The sequence below is a fragment of the Callithrix jacchus genome, chromosome 3 (assembly GCF_049354715.1).
Source record: "Callithrix jacchus isolate 240 chromosome 3, calJac240_pri, whole genome shotgun sequence".
NCBI classification, from domain to species: Eukaryota; Metazoa; Chordata; class Mammalia; order Primates; family Cebidae; genus Callithrix; species Callithrix jacchus.
This window is the reverse complement of record NC_133504.1, coordinates 140,135,090-140,154,872: the sequence shown is the minus strand read 5'-3', so window position 1 is coordinate 140,154,872 and position 19,783 is coordinate 140,135,090. Positions and strand designations below refer to the sequence as shown.

The 19,783-nt window shown below is 40.2% G+C and overlaps 1 protein-coding gene across 1 annotated transcript in view; it reads left to right on the top strand.

Annotated features, from left to right (window-relative positions):
* Window positions 1-14,425, top strand: part of SPMAP2L (sperm microtubule associated protein 2 like) — a 76,706-nt gene extending 62,281 nt beyond the window's left edge. The window contains exons 7-9 of the mRNA XM_002745809.7: window positions 5,424-5,555; window positions 10,644-10,819; window positions 13,270-14,425. Of these exons, the coding sequence (XP_002745855.4) occupies window positions 5,424-5,555; window positions 10,644-10,819; window positions 13,270-13,384 (423 nt within the window). The 3' untranslated portion in view covers window positions 13,385-14,425. The remainder of the gene's footprint in view (window positions 1-5,423; window positions 5,556-10,643; window positions 10,820-13,269) is intronic.
* The last annotated feature ends 5,358 nt before the right edge of the window (window positions 14,426-19,783 follow it).

Sequence of the window (19,783 nt, the reverse complement as noted above, 5' to 3'; positions counted from 1 at the left end):
TATTATGGGGACTCCACTCTCATGACTTCATCTAAATCTAATTATCACCCAAAAGCCCCACCTTCTAATTCAATCATTGTGGGTTTGGGCTTCAACATGTGAATTTTGGAGGGACACAGTCAGTTCACAATGACAGCTGTGCGTGGTGCCCATGCTGGGATAACCTAAAAGCTAGATGGATTCAGATGGGAATATCTATAGGAGTTCCTTCATACGATCTCTTCATGTGGCTTAGACTTTTCTTGTCATGAGAGCTGTTCTGAGAAGGAATATCCTAAAATGGAGTGTTTCAAGGGTGAGTATTTCAAGAGACCCAGTGGAAGCTGCATGTTTTTTATGGCTTGGCCTTAGACATCGCATAACGTTACTGCAGTCATACTCTGCTTGTTAATGTAGTTCCAAGTCTGGCCAGGTTCAAGGGGGCAGGGACACAAATCCCGCTTTTCAATGAGAGAGTGTCAAAGAATTTGTAGACACTTAAACAAAACTGCCACACCCAATGATTTAAGTCTTTTAGGTATCCTTGAGCATGGAATTTATATGCAGAAAAGACTGTTTAGAGGTAAGCTATAAATAATTAATAGTTTCGTTTTTAAATTTGCAAATTTAAATGTTGATTTTTCTTAGGCTTTTAAGTTTGGTTTGCAAGTTTTATTATTTTATTTATAATTCCAGCAATTTTAAACAATTTTAAGTGTCCTAAATAATCTTTTTTCATAGCTGCCCCTAAAATGTTTATTTTCTAAATTTACCTTTTACGCTTTACTTTCATTCAACCTACTCATTCTACGGTGCATAAACAATTGTACTGTATCCATTAGTCATTGGTCCACTGATTGATAGATTTGTTCATTTGACTTTTTTCTTTTGCTTTTTGTAATTTTTCCATAACTTATTGAGATACAGGTGATATTTGGCTACATGAGTAAGTTTTTTAGTGGTGGTTTGTGAGATTTTGGTGCACCCATCACCCAAGCAGTATACACTGCACCTTATTTAAAATCTTCTATTCCTCACCCCCCCACTCTTCCCCCTAAGTCTCGAAAGTCCATTGTATCATTCTTATGCCTTTGCGTTCTCATAGCTTAGCTCCCACATACTAGTGAGAACATAAATGTTTGTTTTTTTTCATTCTTGAGTTACTTCACTTAGAATAATAGTCTCCAATCTCATCCAGGTCACTGCAAATGGTGTTAATTGATTCCTTTTTATGGCTGAGTAGTACTCCATCCTATGCATATACCACAGTTTCTTTATCCACTCATTGATTGATGGGCAATTGTGTTGGTTCCATGATTTTGCAATTGTGAATTGTGCTGCTATAAACATGCATGTGCAAGTATCTTTTCAAATAAGGACAACTTTTCCTTTGGGTAGAGACCCAGCAGTAGGATTGCTGGATCAAATGGTAGTTCTACTTTTAATTCTGTAAGGAATCTTCACACTGTTTTCCACAGTGGCTGTGCTATTTTACATTTCCACCAGCAGTGTAGAAGTGTTCCCTGATCACTATATCCACACCAACATCTACTGTTTTTTTATTTTTTCATTACGGCCATTCTTGCAGGAGTAAAGTGGTGTCGCATTGTGGTTTCAATTTGCATTTCCTTGGTCATTAGTGATGTTGAGCATTTTTCATATGTTTCTTGGCCATTTGTATATCTTCTTTTGAGAATCATCTATTCATGTCCTTATCCCACTTTTTGATGGGATCGTTTATAATTATTATTATTTTTTACTGATTTGTTTGAGTTAATTGTAGATTCTGGATATTAGTCCTTTGTCAGATGTATAGATTGTGAAGATTTTCTCCCACTCTGTGAGTTGTCTGTTTACTCTGCTGACTGTCCTTTTTGCTGTGCAAAAGCTCTTTAGTTTAATTAGGTCCCAGCTATTTGTCTTTGTTTATATTGCATTTGCTTTTTGGTTCTTGGTCATGAAATCTTTGCCTAAGCCAATGTCTGGAAGTTTTTTTCCAATGGCATCTTCTAGAATTTTTATAGTTTCAGGTCTTAGGTTTAAGTCCTTAATCCATCTTGAGTTGATTTTTGTGTAAGGTGAGAGATGAGGATCCAGTTTTATTCTCCTATATGTGGCTATCCCATTATCCCAGCACCATTTGTGCAATAGGGTGTCCTTTCCCCACTTTATGTTTTTGTTTGCTTTGTTGAAGATCAGTTGACTGTAAGTATTTGGGCTTATTTCTGGGTTCTCTAGTCTTTTTCATTGGTCTCTATGACTATTTTTATACCAGTACAATACTGTTTTGGTGACTATGGCTTTATAGTATAGTTTGAAATCAGGTAGTGTGATGCCTCCAAATTTGTTCTTTTTGCTTAGTCTTACTTCAGGCTATGCAGGCTCTTTTTAGGTTCCATATGAATTTTAGAATCGTTTTTTCTAATTCTGTGAAGAATGATGGTAATATTTTGATGGGGATTGCACTGAATTTGTAGATTGCTTTTGGCAGTATGGTCATTTTCACAATATCGATTCTACCCATTCATGAGCATGGGACGTGTTTCCATTTGTTTGTGTTGTCTATGATTTCTTTCCACAGCATTTTGTAGTTTTCCTTGTGGAGGTTTTTTGACTCCGTGGTTAGGTATATTCCTAAGTTGTTCTTTTTTTTAAGCTATTGTAAAAGTGGTTGAGTTCTTGATTTGTTTCTCTGCTTGGTCACTGTTGGTGCATAGAAGAGCTGCTGATTTGTATACATTAATCTTGTATCTGGAAACTTTGCTGAATTCTTTTATTATTTAGTTCTAGGAGCTTTCTGGAGGAGTCTTTAGGGTTTTAAGGTGAATGATCATATTGTCAGCAAAGAGTGACAGTTTGACTTCCTCTTCACTGATTTGGATGCCCTTTGTTTCTTTCTCTTGTCTGATTGCTCTGGCTAGGACTTCCTGTACTATGGTGAAGAGGAGTGGTGAGAGTGGGCACCCTTGTTTTGTTCCAGTTCTCAGAGAGAATGCTTTCAGCTTTTCCCCATTCAGTATTACTTTGGCTGTGGGTTTGTCATAGATGGCTTTATTACATTAAGTTATATCCCTTGTATGCTGATTTTGCTGAGAGTTTGCTGGATTTTGTCAAATGCTTTTTCTGCATCTACTGAGATGATTATGTGATTTTTGTTTTTAATTCTATTTATGTGGTGTATCACATTTATTGACTTGTGTATGTTAAACCATCCCTGTATCCCTGGTATAAATCCCAGGTATCAAGTTCAAAAGTATGGATGGCTAAAATGTTCATTCAATGTGCAAGGTAAATGAATGGATTGTAAGGTAATAGAGTATAAAAAGTTCATTCACATAGTTTCAAATGGTTCTTTTTGCAACTACCATTTAAGTAACTAGCATTTTTCAAGTTGTAGTATCAAGGAAAAATATTCACAGTTATCTGAAAAGGCTCCTGGGCTCAACTGATCTTCCTGCCACAGCCTCCCAAAGTGCTGGTGTTACAGGCATAATCCACCACACCCAGCCTTATGGTTCTTTCTAAGTTGAAAATTAATTAAGGAAAGGAACTGTATCTTATTATCCTTTGTTGTGTCTTACATACTATAATTGATTAAGATATATTTGTTTAATACATTGAATAAGTAAATGATTATTTTAAATCTTTTTAGATCATAAGCCTTAATTCAAAGCAATGGTTATCATATATTTTTCGATTTTCCCAGAGCCTGGGAGGAGAGAAAGCTTCATTCATGTTTAAAAGGGCTTAAAATGCTTAATTAGTACTTCGTTGTGTTGTACAGAGAGGCAGGATCTTCAGTTTGAATGTTACCTGTACCTCTTACTATGTAAACTTGAATAAATTACTATTTCTCACAATACCTTAGTTTCTGTCTTAGGTAATTAGAAATAAAAATGATACCTTAGGTGAGGAATAAATGAATCAATATGTTATGATTTGGATTTGTGTTCCCACCCAAATCTCATGTAGAATTGTAATCCCCAATGTTGGAGGAGGGACCTGGTGGGAGGTGGTTGGGTCGTGAGGGCGGATTTCCCCCTTGCTGTTCTTGTGGTCGTGCATGAGTTATCAGGAGGTTTGGTTGTTTAAAAGTGTGTAGCACCTTCCCCTCTGCTCTCTCTTGTTCCCACCATGTAAGATATGCTTCCCCTTTGCTCTTCTGCCATGATTGTAAGTTTCCTGAGGCCTCCCCAGCCATGCTACCTGTACACCCTGCAGAACCACAAGCCAATGAAACCTCTTTTCTTTATAAATTACCCAGTGTCAGGTAGTTCTTTATAGCAGTGCAAGGATGGACTAATACACAATACATGTGAAACACTAGCAGTGTTAGTATCATCATCGTCATCATCATCATCATACATTAAACAGCACAAGAAGGGATTTGGAAAATACCTGAATCTTTTTCCACCCACAGTTAGAGCCCTATTTTATTTCCAGTTATTGATTATGTTCCCCTTCCAAGTTTTGTGGTAAGCTTTGATATTTAATACAAGTAATGTAAATAGAAGATCATGTAATCTGGACAAGTTGCCACAATTCAGATAGTGAACGATAACTTGGGAGTCTAGTGGGGAGATGTATGGTTCTGCTTTTCTTCTTATTGGCTTTGGTTTCTTTTTCTTATCTATTCCAATTAGAAGAGAGACACTTAAATTCACTTTAAGCGTGGTGATTTGTGATAATATGTGTCCCAATTTCCAAAGGGCAAAAATAATTACAAACAAAACTAAGTCTACCCTTTATGGCAGGGATCCCTAACCCCTGGGCTGTGGACCGGTACCAGTCTGTGGCCTGTTAGGAATCAGGCAGCACAACAGGAGGTGAGCAGGAGGGTGAGTGAGCATTACCACCTGAGCTCCACTTCTTGTCAGATAAGCAGTGGCATTAGATTCTCATAGGAACGTGAACCCTATTGTGAACTATGCATGTGAGGGATCTAGGTTGTTCTCTCTTTATGAGAATCTAATGCCTAATGATCTAAGTTGGAACGGTTTCATCCCCAAACCATCCTTTTCCCAACACTGTCCATGGAAAAATAGTCTTTTCTGAAACCAGTCCCTGGTGTCCAAAAGATTGGGGACCACTGCTTTATAGTATTCTCATTTGGTGGGCCTGAGCCTGGCCACTTTGGCTAAGTTGTTCAGTTCACAAATCACCATGACCATTTATCTCTGAATCAGTATGTGACCTTATTTGCTATTACCTCCATGTCTTTAGTTTAACAGTTAAATTCCTGAAAAGGTGAGTTGGAATCCATGCAATCTAGTTTGAGGGAGATGGAAGTGGATCCTTTCAGCTGTGATCATAGGTTACTGCAAGATTCTCACCCGTTCTGCTTCAGAAGTCTGGCCCAGAGGTCAAATTATACTTTGTAATCTTGAACTAGACAGTGTGTATTATTTGATGCTTATAAGAACTGTTTTATTTTTCATTTGTAGGTGCAAACCAACATTTCACTTTCTACCCTGAGTGCGATTCCAACTCCAAGAATTGTAGACCTTGCCCACCCAAGGATCAAGTTAGAGGGTCTGTGCTATGAAAAACAAAGAACTGAACTGCCCATCCGTCCTGTAAGCCATCGCTACCTTGGCATCCTTCATTTCACTTTCTGGCTGCTCCTAGGATGCTATTTTACCTCTATAGGACAGAGCCCAAAGTCATTGGCAAAGAGAATCTGGGAAGAGTGGTCTGCGGCAGGAAGAGAGACCTAGCTATATGATAGGGAAAGAGGGAAAGGAGTAGAGTGTCAAGAGCATGGGATTTGGAGTTCAGTTTTAAAGCTGGGTTCAAATTGTAGCCTCATCTCTATAAGCTCTATGATGTTGAAACAACCTTCCTGAGCTTTATTCATTCAACAAATATTTGGATGCCTACTGTGAGCCAGGCAGTGATCCCAGTGAACAACATGGAGCTCTATGCTAATCAGGGGAGACAAACAATAAATTAGTCAATAGATAATGTCAGATCATGATCAATGCTATGAAGAAAATAAAACAGAAAATGAATGACTATGGGTCGGTATGGTGAGCTACTTTGCCTGTGGTAGTCAGGGAAGGCCTCTCTAAGGAAGGAACATTTGACTGATAAGAAGGAGCCAACCAAGTGAAGATCTAAAAGAGTATTCCAGTAAAGGGAAGAGCATATGCCAAAGTACTAAAGTTGGGATGCACTTGAAGTTGGGTGGAGCAAGGTGAGCTAGGGAATTGTGGGGATAGCGGTCCTCACTGAGAGATCTGCTGTGTTCGGCAATAACAGGTAAGTCGTGGCACTCAGTGCAGAGCCTGGAACCTTCAGTGGCTTCCCTCCCTCTTCTTCCTTGACATTCCCCACCATCAATTTCAGTGCCAACTAGGTGTCATATTCCAGTTAGGTTTTCAAAAAATAAGTAATGATCATGTTGCCAAAGGAGGTAGGACCAGTTTCATCCAGTTTCAAGAAACCTGGGGATTTAATATGGAATTCTGTTAGGAAAGAAAACCATTCTGGGAATCAAACACCCTTGAGAGAGTATCTTAAGTTTACCAAAGTGACTTGTGACTGTCAGGCAAATGACTTTATTCTCAGTTTTTTGGTATGTAAAAATGGAAGTAATGCAGACCTTTCCTTAATTGCTAGGATTGTCTGGGTTTATTTTTTAAGGTCTTTAGAAAAGAGTAATACCACTACAGAGTAATACCACTACAGAAAATCATACTCTTAGAATCTGAAACAAATCTGCACCAGTGCAATGCAGAATACTTTTTTTTTTTACAGCTATGCAAGAATATTTTATCGTTTATATCCTTATTCTATAAGCTTTTATCTATCTATCTATTTATTTATTTATTTATTTAAATTTTTTATTGGATTTTAGGTTTTGGGGTACATGAGCAGAGCATGCAAGACAGTTGCGTAGGAACACACATGGCAGTGTGCTTTTCTTTCCTTCTCCCCTTCACCCACATTTGGCATTTCTCCCCAGGCTATCCCTCCCCACCTCCCCCTCCCACTGGCCCTCCCCTTTTCCCCCCAATAGACCCCAGTGTTTAGTACTTCCCTTTCTGTGTCCATGTGTTCTCATTTTTCATCACCCGCCTATGAGTGAGAATATGCGATGTTTCATTTTCTGTTCTTGTGTCAGTTTGCTGAGGATGATGTTCTCCAGATTCATCCATGTCCCTCTTTGCGGATTCAACGAGAGCTCCAATCCTGGGTTGTTCTCACAGCGCCATCTTGAGTCCTCCCCCCGCAGAATACTTTTGAGACTACTGAGAGCAGTGTTAGCCACCTTAATTCTTTTGTCTGTTTTTAGGTAGTGTCTTGCTCTGTTGGCCAGGCTGGAGTGCAGTGGCACAATCATGGCTCACTGCAGCCTCAACCTGCTGGGTTAAATGATCCTCCCACCTCAGCCACCTGAGCAGCTGGGACTATAGACGTGTGTCACCATACTCAAGTACTTTAAAATTTTTTTGTAGAGACAGGGTCTCACTATGTTTCCCAGGCTGGTCTTGAACCCCTGAGCTGAACTGATCCTTATGCCTCGACCTTCCAAAGTGCTAAAATTATAGGTGTGGGTCATCATGCCTAGCCCCATCCTAATTCTTTTGAGTTAGCATTTAAAAGAGGATAAATAGTAGATGCCTTCCTAGATATTTTGCCAATAAAACAACATAACAGAAAGACAAATCTGGTAGATGTGGTTTTCAAAGTGAGACCAAAAGGAGTCAGTCAATATATGTTTATTCAGTACCAACTATGTGCCAGACCTAATTTTAGCTTTTAGCAAACAGGTAATTCCCCTTGAGGAGCTTATATCCTAATGGGGAGAAATATAGATGATAAACAAAGTGATAAATGGGCTAATGTGGGTGTTGACATGTGCTGTGAAGAAGATTAAGTAAGTACTGCAAAGAGGGTAATTAGGCTGATCTGTCTTGGCTAGTCAGGGAAGACCTTGAGGATGTGATGTTTGAGACTAGAGACTTGAGTGAGGGAGAGGCAGCCAAGCCAAGGCTGAGGGAAGTTTTTTCAAGGAGAACTAGCAAGTGCAAAGGTCCCAGGAGGAAAGGAGCTAGTGCAGGAGTCCTGTGTGGCTGGAATCATAGGAATCAAGGGGAGGAGAGGAGGAAGATGAGGTCAGAGGGGTGAGGCAGCAGGCAAATCGTGTAGGGCCTTGTAGGCCACAGAAGGAACCTGTGATATGGTTTGGCTCTGTATCCCCACCCAGATCTCACCTTGAATTGTAATAATCCCCACATGTCAAGGGAAGGACCAGGTGGAGATAATTGAATCATGGGGGTGGTTTCCCCCATGCTGTTCTCATGACAGTGAGTGAGTTCTCATGAGATCCGATGGTTTTATAATGGGCTTCCCCCTTCACTGGGCTCTCATGCTCTCTCTTGCCTGCTGCCATGTAAGACATGCCTTTGCTCCTCCTTTGCCTTCTGCCATGATGGTGAGGCCTCCCCAGCCTTGTGAAACTGTGAACCCGTTAAACCTCTTTTTCTTTATTAAATATCTAGTCTCAGATATTTCTTCATAGCAGTATGAAAATAGACTAATACATTTAGTATTAGTATATGTATTTTTTTAAAGACAGAATCTCACTCTGTCACCCAGGCTGGAGAGCAGTGGTGCTATCATGGCTTACTGCAGCCTCAACCTCCCTGGGCTCAAGTGATCCTCCCACCTCAGCCTCCTGAGTAGCTGTGACAATAGACATGCACTACCATCCCCAGCTAATTTTTTTTTTTTTGCTCAAAATTATTTTTTATTATTTAAAAAACTTTTTTTTATTTTAAGTTCCAGGATACATGTGCAGAATTTGCTGATTTGTTACATAGGTATACATGTGCCATGGTGGTTTCCTGCACCTATCAACCTGTCACCTAGGTTTTAAGCCCCACATGCATTAGCTATTTGTCCTAATGCTCTCCCTCCCCTCACACACACTCCCTGCCCCTGACAGGCCCTGGTGTCTGTTGTTCCCCTTCCTGTGTCCGTGTGTTCTCATTGTTCACTTCCCACTTATGAGTGAGACTATGTGGTGTTTGGTTTTCTGTCCCTGTGTTAGTTTGCTGATGATGATGGCTTCCAGCTCCATCCATATCCCTGCAAAGGACATGATCTCATTCTTTTTTATGGCTGCGTATATTCCATGGTGTGTATTTACCACGTTTTCTTTATACAGTCTATCATTGATGAGCATTTGGGTTGGTTCCATGTCTTTGCTATCGTGAATAGTGCTGCAGACACTTCTCTAAAGAAGACATTTATGTGGCCAACAAACATATGAAAAAAACCTTAACATCACTGAGCATTAGAGAAATGCAAATCAAAACCACATTGAGATACCATCTTACACCAGTTAGAATGGCAAGTATTAAAAAATTTGGAGACAGCAGACGCTGGAGAGGATGTGGAGAAATAGAAACACTTTTACACTGTTGGTGGGAGTGTAAATTAGTTCAACCATTGTGGAAGACAGTGTGGTGATTCCTCAAGGCCTTAGAAATAGAAATTCTGTTTGACCCAGCAATCCCATTACTGGATATATATCCAAAGGATTATAAATTGTTCCATTTTAAAGACACATGCACATGTATGTTCATTGTGGCACTGTTTACAGTAGCAAAGACCTGGAACCAACCCAAATGCCCATCAATGATAGACTGGACAAAGAAAATGTGGCACATATACACCATGGAATACTATGCAGCCATAAAAAAGATGAGTTTGTGTCTTTTGTAGGGACATGGATGAATCTGGACACCATCATTCTCAGCAAACTGACACAAGAACAGAAAACCAAACACCACATGTTCTCACTTATATGCAGATGTTAAACAATGAGAACACATGGACACAGGGAGGGGAACATCACACACTGGGGTTTGTTGGGGGGTGCTGGGGGAGGGATAACATGGGGAGAAATGCCAGATATAGGTGTTGGGGGGATGGAGGCAGCAAACCACATTGCCATGTGTGTACCTATGAAACAATCCTGCATGATCTGCACAGGTATCCCAGAACCTAAAGTATAATTAAAAAAAAAAAATATATATATATATATATATATAAGAAAAAAAAAGGAATGCTTTTATACTGTTGGTGAGAAAGTAAACCAGCTAATTTTTGTGGTGTTTTGTTGTGTTTTGTAGAGATGGGGTTTTGCCATTTTGCCCAGGCTAGTCTTCAACTCCTTGGCTCAAGTAATCTGCCCATCTCAGCCTCCCAAAGTGCTGGAATAACAGACACAAGCCATTGTGCTTGGCTGGGCCTAAGTATTATTTTTAGCAAGATGGGAAACAACAGGATGGGTTTAAAGCCTGGTAGTGACCTGATCTGATTTGGCTTCCAGCTCCATCTGTATCTGGTAGGGCAATACTGGTAGTGACTTGATTTGATTTAGGCTCTAGAAAGTACTTAGCCCATGAAGTTGTTATGATGATTAAGTGGGAATGATTTAGTAAAGCACTTAGAACACTGTCTGGCTCGTGGAACACACTCATGTAACCGTCATGGCAGGCTGCAGCGTACAGGAGCAAGGATGGGAGCAGGCAGACCAGGTGCAGTAATCCAGAAGAGAAATGATTGTGACTCAAGTAGGGATACAGCTGTAGACATAGAGAAATGTAAAATTTGGGATATATTTTTGTGTCTCTTTGTTTCCACTGTAGGTAACCCCTGCTGCCATGCTAGCTAAACCTAGCCCCCGAACGATAGCTCTAGCTAAGTCCAAGTCTGTTCATCAAGATTATCTACCTGATCACGATGCCCACTGGCCAGTATCTTATGCTGCTACTCATTGCAAAGCATCGCCCAGGATTCAGGAACTAGCTAATCCAAATAAGAGGTATGTCGATTTCAGGCTAAAGTGGGACAGGAAAGGCTGGGGTTCTGGGGAGAGGGAGAAAGCTGACCTAGTAAAACAAATGAAAAGAGTTGTAGAAATACAAAAAAAAAAAATTCAAAAACATCTTACTTAATGCATTACATTTATTATGACCCAACTGTGGTATTCTTACCCTAAACATAACGCTACAGTTAAAAGGTTAGCGAAAACTTTTACAGTTAAAAGTTAGGTATTATAACTTAGATCTAGGATGGGGCAGGTGGATCACATCTGTAATCCCAGTGCTTTGGGAGGCCAAGGCAGGAGGATAGCTTGAGGCTAGTAGTTAGAGACCATCCTGGGCAACATAGTGAGACCCCTGACTCTACAAAAAATTCTAAAAAAAACCCGACCAGGCATGGTGGCTCATACCTGTAATCCAAACACTTTGGGAGGGAGAGGTGGGAGGATTGCTTGAGCCCAGGAGTTTTACACCAGCATGGACAACAAAATGAGACCCCATTTATTCAAAAAAATAAAAAATAATTATCCAGGTGTGGTGTCATGTGCCTGTAGTCCTAGCAACTTGGGAAGCTGAGGCAGGAAGTCACTGAGTCCAGGAGTTTGAAGTTACAGTGAGCTATGGTATATACCAATACACTCCAGCCCAGGCAATAGAGCGAGACAACCCTGGCTCTAAGAAAAAGAAAGGAAAAAAGAAAAAGAAACTTAAGATCTAAAAGACAGCCCTATAAATATGTGTATGGAATTATTTATCTAACATACAGAATTAAGTAAAACAAGTTCTAAGCACAGCATGTAATATGTTGCAATGTGTGTAAGAAAAAAAGACACTCCAAAAAAAAAAAAAATCTTTGCTGGGCACGGTGGCTCACGCCTATAATTACAGCACTTTGGGAGGCCAAGGTGGGTGGATCACGAGGTCAAGAGATCAAGACCATCCTGGTCAACATGGTGAAACCCCGTCTCTACTAAAAATACAAAAATTAGCTAGGCATAGTGGCGCACACCTGTATTGCCAGCTACTCAGGAGTCTGAGACAGGAGAATTGCTTGAACCTGGGAGGTGGAGGTTGCGATGAGCTGAGATCACACCATTGCACTCCAGCCTGGGTAACAACAGTGAAACTCCACCTCCAAAAAAAAAAGAAAAAGAAAAAGAAAAAAAGACATATGTGCCATATATTTGTTTGCATATGCCTGTAGTATCTCAGAAGGGTATACAAGAAGCTTGTAACAGTGGTTGCCTGTGGGGGTCTAGGGAACTGGGATAGGAGGAAGACTTATTTTTCAGTAAATAGGTTTTTGTGTTTTTCCAGTGTTTTGCATCATGTACACGTATGGCCTAATGAAAATAGATAAGAATATATAGTTAACAAAGAAAAACATTGCCTCTCATTTCTATATATTTTTTGGAGGACCTCTTAACTTGCCCTAATCTCAATTAATTTTGTTGCCTTGAAGGATAACATCTGATCCCTCTTTTTAAGCATCATTAGCAAAACCTAGAAGAGGCAGAAAAAGCTGTGGAAGTCTTGAGCTCAGGGAAAGGGAAATACGTTAGTCTTATATAATGACATTTTAAAACTGCTATAATGTATTTATCCTTTAAAAAATGAATTTGCCATCAGATGAAATGAAGCTTATTCTCTGTTCATTAAAGAGAAAAGGATGGGCGTGTTGGCTCACACCTGTAATCCCAGCTCCCACTTTGGGAGGCCGAAACAAGCAGATCACTTGAGCCCAGGAGTTTGAGACCAGCTTGGGCAAACATGGTGAAACTCTGTCTCTACTAAATATACAAAAAAAGAATAGCTGGTTGTGGTGGCATAGTTCTGTAGTCCCAGCTACTCTGGAGGCTGGGGTAGGAGGATCACTTGAGCCTGGGAGAAGGAGGCTGCAGTGAGCAGAGATGGCACCACTGTACTCCAGACTGGGTGACAGAGTGAGACCCTGTCTCAAAAAAAGCAATAAAATTTTAAAAAAGCAAAGAGAAGAATATGATCAAGTGTGTTATCAAGGTTTTATCTTGGTGACAAAATTATTTGGTGGTAAGGTGCTGAGCGTGGCCAACTTCAAAAATTTTATTTTCTTAATTCTACTATAGAATGCTCTGGCTTGTTTTAACATTGCCAAATTATTTTATGGTAAATGATACAAACTCAGGTCTGCCTGATTTCAAAACTCAAGTTGAAAACTGAGCAACTTCTTGAATTTATTTTCTGGGGAAAGAGAAAAGGTTTTGGAATCTGACAGACATGCAAATCTATATTTGTCCATAGATCATTAATTTAACTCCTCTGAGCCTTGATTCCCTTATCCATATAGTGGTGGTCATGAAAATAAAGTGCGATAATATCACAGTACCTGACATACAGTAGATACTTGAGAAACATTAGTTAGCTTCTCTTTCCACTTTATTTCAGGTTGATTTCTTTTTCCTTATTTCAGGGCTCCTGTGCCTATTGTATATTATGATCCAGACGTCTTTAAAGTTAAGCCAGCTGCTTTGAAAGCCCAGTGTCCTCAACGGATCCGGGAGTTGGCACAACCTCTTTCACGTTAAATACAGAAAGCCACGTCAGACCCTGGTTATGTATCTAGAACACGTATTAGATGACTTCGTTTCCTACTGTGGCACTGTCAGTTTACATTCACCCCTTGCTTCTCCTCCCACAAAATGAGACCTTTAAGGAAAACCACTAGGATCATCAAATAGCAATTGTTACTGTTACCTGTCATTGAATCTTTAGCAGGCTTGAGGACTCTAGCATGCAATAAATGAGAAAACGAGAGACTGCCTTATTACCCTTACTGTCTCCTCACAAGCATCTTGGCTGCCTCATTGCTGTGGCTGACCTGAAGAAATGCTCTTTCTTATATTTGTGGGTTTTGCTTTTCCTTTCCCAGTGAGTTCTATGTTCCCCAGTAGCTGATCCTGCCTCAGTCCCTTCTCCAGTAAGTCCTGGGAAACGAAACCATTCTTTGTGTTGCTTCGGCATCCCCTTATTATTTAAAAAACACTGAAAAAGTGAAGCTCTTTTGGGAAAATTAAAATATTTTTTATAATCTATAAATATGATTTACAATTGAAATTTAGGGAACAGCTTACCTTAAATGATGCCATCACCAGTCTCTGTTCCTTTACTCCTGCTCAGGGTCACTTACCATGAATAGCAGAAAAAGCAAGATGTCTGGTAAGCATTAAAATTCTCTGTAAAATTGGATCTGCCTAGAGTTTTATTCTCTCCATAGATCAGTATTTTACAAATTAAACTAAGTTTTATGGGGCATATCTAGATTTGTATGAAAATGAACCGACTTGAAAGCCAATTTTACAGAGGAATGAGTTCTGTCTTTAAGGTCTTTGTGTTCTAGAGAGGTAATACCACATAGTAATTTTGAACTTGAGTTTTGGGATCAGACAGACCTGAGTTTGTCTCTGTCATGGATTATTTATCAGGTATGTGATCTTAAACAAACTTCCTAACTCCCTGTGCTGCAGTTTCTTTATGTATAAAATGGGTTTCTGCAGCATTCTTGTAAAGATTAGATGATAAAATGTATATAATGAAGTATAAATTTGAAATAAATATTTGTTTAGAAATTTAGCTGTGTTTCACATGTTTAAAGCAGTATAATTCACAATTGCAAAAATATGGAACCAAACTAAATGCCTATCAACCAACAAGTGGATAAAGATAATATGGTATTTATACACCCTGGCATACTACTCAGCTATAAAACGAAACAAAATAATGGTGTTTGCAGCAACATGGATGGAACTGGAGACCATTATTCTAAGTGAAGTAACTCAGGAATGGAAAAACCAAAGATTGTATGTCCACACTTATAAGTGAGCTAAGCTATGAGGTCTCAAAGGCCTAAGAATGATAATAATGGACTTTGGGGACTCAGAAGGAAGGCTGGTAGGGGAACGAGGAATTAAAGACTACATATTGGGTACAGTATACACTGCTCAGGTGATAAGTGCACCAAAATCTCAGAAATCACCACTAAAGAACTTATCTATGTAACCAAAAAACTACCTCTACCCCCAAAACTATTGAAATTAAAAATAAGAAATTTATCTGTGTTAGCCTTCTAAGGGTTCATATCAGTGGGGAAAATATGCTTTGAGTCTTACATTAAATGAATGTCTGTTGAGTGTCTTTGCTTTGCCAGGCCCTGTGCTAGGCACTGTAGATAACATAGTGAACCAAACAGATATGGATTCTGCTCTCACAAACTCTTTAGCTTATTGGGAGAGATGACTTCATTTGAACATTCACCAATAAATGTAAAACGACAACACTAGCAAGTGCTATGAAATAGTGTGATGAAATAACAGAATAGAGTACATTGATCCCATGGGAAGGTGAGAGAAGGCTACTGTAATGAAGGAACAATTGGGTGGGATTCTGAAAATTGAGTAGAATTAACTAACCAAAGAGGACACAGGAAGGCATGTCAGATAGTGGGAACACATGTTAAGTGGACATTTGTTGATTTTGGGGTCACCCTGCATTCATTCTTCCTCCTTCCGGTAAGAACTGCCTATTTTCTCTTGGAGAATTACTTTCTCCTGTTGTTTAAAGCTTTATGGGGATTTTTATTCAAAGTTTCCTAGCCGAGGTGTGGACATGTGACCCAAGCCAGCCACACCCATTGAACTGTCCTCTGGGACTGTGGATCTTAAGCATAGTGAAGCAAGGGTGATGGGGTGGCGTGGTAGTTGGAGCTGATATTTCCTGTTATAGGTGCCCTGATGAGGGCACTTTATTTTTCTCCTACTACCTGTGTCCTGGAGCTGTTGACTCCTACCCTGGTGCTTCAGCTATTCCTCTGACACAGGAGCTGCCTTCCAGTAAATCCCCTGAGGCAGATGGAAGGATGCATCTGGGACTGAAAGATTTACAGTGTGACTTAAACAGAAAGAAATTGGGGGTTGTGTGAAGCAAGAGGAGGCTGAAGGATGGGAACAAGAGCAGACCACATAGGGCCTGGAGGACAGGTTAAGGATTTTAGTCTCCATCCTAAAACTAAAGGGAAGCTACTGAAGTAATTTAAGCATAGGGATGATGTGATCAGGGCTGCCTTTTGAAAAAGTGGTTCGGACAAATACATTGGGAAGTGGGCAGTGGAGGTAGGTAGGCCAAGTTAGGAGGTTATTTAGTAGGTCATGTGAAAGGTGAAAATAGGTTGGTGGTACTTTGGTGGAGATGGTAAGAAGTGACAGGCTCAAGAGAGATTTGAGAAGGTGGATTTATGGGATTTGATGATGGATTATATATGGGGAGTGAGAGAGGAGCGAATTCAAGATAACTTCTGGATTTCTAGCTTATGAAACAGGATAGAGAGCACTCTGGTTTGAATGTTTTTGTCCTTCCAAAATTCATGTTGAAACTTAATCCTCAATGCAATAGTGTTAAGAGGTGGAGCTTTCAGGACTCGGTTGGGTCGGTAGGACTCTGCCCTAATAAATTGGATTAGCGCCCTTTTAAAATGGCGTGAGGGAGTGGGTTCATCTTTTTTTCCCTTTTGCCATGTGAGGATGCAGTAAGAAGGTGCTGTCTTAGAAGCAAGGAGCAAGCCCTCACCAGACACCAAATCTGTTGGCCCCTTGACATTGGACTTTCCAGCCTCAGCTGTGAGAAATAAGTTTCTGTTCTTTATAACTTGGCCAGTCTTTGGTGTTTTGTTATAGTAGCCCCAAGCAAACTGAAGCAGAATATTGGTACCAGGAATGGGGTACTCTGTAACAAATACCTAAAAATGTAAAAACAGAGTTGGAACTGGGTAATGAGCACAGACTGGAACAATTTGGAGGAGCAGGCTAGAAAAAGCCTGTATTGCCATGAATGGAGCATTAAGGGCGATTTTTGGTGAGAACTCAGAAGAGTTGTAGAGAAACCCTCAATCTTCTAAGAGATTACTTAAGTGGTCATGAACCAGAAAGTTGGCAGAAATATGGACAGTAGCCTTGGCATGGTGGCTCCTGCGTGTAATCCCAGCACTTTGGGAGGCTGAGGTGGGAGGATTGCTTGAGCCCAGGAGTCCAAGACCAGCCTGGGCAACGTAGGGAGATTCCATTTATATTTTTTAAAAATATATATTTTTAAAAACTAGCCAATCGTGGTGGTGCATGCTTGTAGTCCCAGCTACTAAGAGGCTAAGGTAGGAGTATTACTTGAGCCTGGGAAGTTGAGGTTGCAGTGAGCTATGATTGTGCCACTGCTTTCCAGTCTAAGCAACAGAGTGAGACCCTGTCTCAAGAGAAAGAAAAAAAGAAAGAAAGGAAGAGAAAATATAGACAGTAAAGCACATTCTGATGAAGTGTCAGATGGAAATGAGGAACAAGTGAGTGAAAACTAGAGAAATAAGTTAATAAGTGGTCCCCCAAAATCCTTGGTTACATTGTATTCATGTCCTGGTTTCTCTTATAAGCAATAAAATATGATATTTGGCAGGAGAAATCTCTAAGCAAAGTGTTGAAGGAAGTGCATGGCTTCTCTTGACTGGTTGTAATAAATTGTGAGAAGAGAGAAGTGAATTAAAGATGGAATTTATAATTAAAAGAAGCAGAACTTAAATATTTGGAAAATTCTCAGCCTTGTCAAGTTGTAAAGAATGAGAACCATGGTTGGGAGAGAACACCAAGAGTGTGACCAAGCGAATGTTTGACAAGGAGATTAACATGGTAGAAGAAAGTCAGATGCTATTAATTAAGAAAATGGAAGAATGACCCCCAGGGTATTCTGGAGATCTTCAAGGCTGCCACTCCCATCACAGGCCCAAAGTGCCAGGCCCTTGAGGACAGAGTGATTTCAAAGCAGGAGCCCAGGGCGTCTGCGGGACCTTGGGGCCCACTTCCTAGTATTGCCTCAAGTTTCTGCTTCACAAATTCTGGTGCAGTGACCCACAACCACTTTGGGTATGGCTCCCGTGGGCCCAGGTACAATACATGTGGGAGAGAGTCCCCCCTAGGGAAATGTCTGAAGGAGCCATGAGAATAGGGCCATCTTTGTGACCCCAGATTGGTAGAGCCACCAACATGCAACATCAGCCTGGGAGAGCCACAGCCACATGACTCCAAACTCCGCTCATGCATGGGTTTTGCCCAGCAAAGCCACAGGGGTGAGGCCACCTGGGTAAACCCTAGTGTGTTCAGAAGATGGGACATGAAGTCAAAGATCATTCTCAAGCCTTAATATTTAATGTTTGCCTTGTTAGGTGTTGGACTTACTTGAGACCTGTTACTCCTATGTTTCCTATTTCTCACTTTTAGAATGAGAATGTACATCCTTTGCTTGTCCCACTATTGTAATTTTTTTTTCTTTTGAGACAGATTCTCACTCTGTCACCCAGACTGGAGTGCAGTGGCGCGATCTCGGCCCACTGCATCCTCCACTTCCCGGTTCAAGCAAGTCTTCTGCCTCAGCTTCCCCAGTAGCTGGAATTACAGGCACCCGCACCATGCCTGGTGAATTTTTGTACTTTTAGTCGAGACAGGGTTTCACCATGTTGGCCAGGCTGGTCTCGAACTCCTGTCCTCAAATGATCCACCCACCTCTCCTTTCAAAGTGCTGGGATTACAGGCCTGAGCCACTGTGCCCAGTCATTATTGTAATCTGAAAGCATATAACTTGTTCGATTTCACAGGTTCACAGCTGTAGGGGAAGTTTGCCTCAGATTGATCATTCACTGAGTCTCAGCCATGTCTGATTTAGATGATATTTAGGTGAGACTTTGGACTCAGACTTTAAAGTTGATGCTGAATTCAGTTAAGACTTTTGGGGCTATTGGAATGATATTAACGTATTTTGTAAGTGAGAAAAACATGAATTTAGGGGAGCCAGGGGCAGAATGCTGTAATTTGAATGTTTGCATCCCTCTAAAGTTCATGTTGAAACTTAATTTCCAATGCAACATTATTAACAGGTGAGACCACTAGGAGGTGATTATGTCATGAGGGCTGTGCCCTCATGAACGGGATTAGTGTCCTTATAAAAGGGCTTGAGGGAGTTCATCCCTTCTTCCATGTTTAGCCATGTGAAGATGCAGCAAGAAAGTGCCATCTTGGAAGGAGCCAGCAGCCATCAATTGACATTGAATCTGCCAGTGCTTTGATTTTGAACTTCCCAAGCTGTAGAACTATGAGAAATAAATTTATATTATTTGTGAATTATTCAGTTCATTGTATTTTGTTATAGCAGCCTGAATAGGCTAAGAGAGATAGTGAGAGTCAGACAAACAAATGGAAACACATCCAATGCTTATGGATGGGTAGAATCAATATTGTGAAAATAACCATACTGCCAAAAGCAATCTACAAATTTAATGCAATGTCCATTAAAATACCACCATCTTTCTTCATAGAATTAGAAAAAACAGTCCTAAAGTTCATATGGAACTGAAAAAGAGCCCACATAGCCAAAGCAGGACTAAGCAAAAAGAGCAAATCTGGAGGTGTTACATTATCTGATTTCAAACTATACCAAAAGGCCATAGTCACCAAAACAACATGGTACTGGTATAAAAATAGGCACATAGATCAGTGGAACAGAATAGAGAACCCAGAGATAAACCCAAATACTTACAGCCAACTGACCTTCAACAAAGCAAACAAAAACATAAAGTGGGGAAAGGACACCCTTTTCATCAAATGGTGCTGGGATAATTGCCTAGCCATGTGTAGGACAATGAAACTAGATTCTCACCTTATACAAAAATCAACTCAAGGTGGATCAAGAACTTAAATCTAAGATATAACAGTAAAAATTCTAGAAGGTAACATCAGAGAAACCCTTCTAGGCATTGACTTAGGTAAGAATTTTATGACCAAGAACCCAAAAGCAAAGCAAATGCAATAAAAACAAAAAATAGCTGGGCTTAATTAAATAAAGAGTTTTGCACAGTAAAGGGAAAAGTCATCAAAGTAAACAGACAACCCACAGAGCGGGAG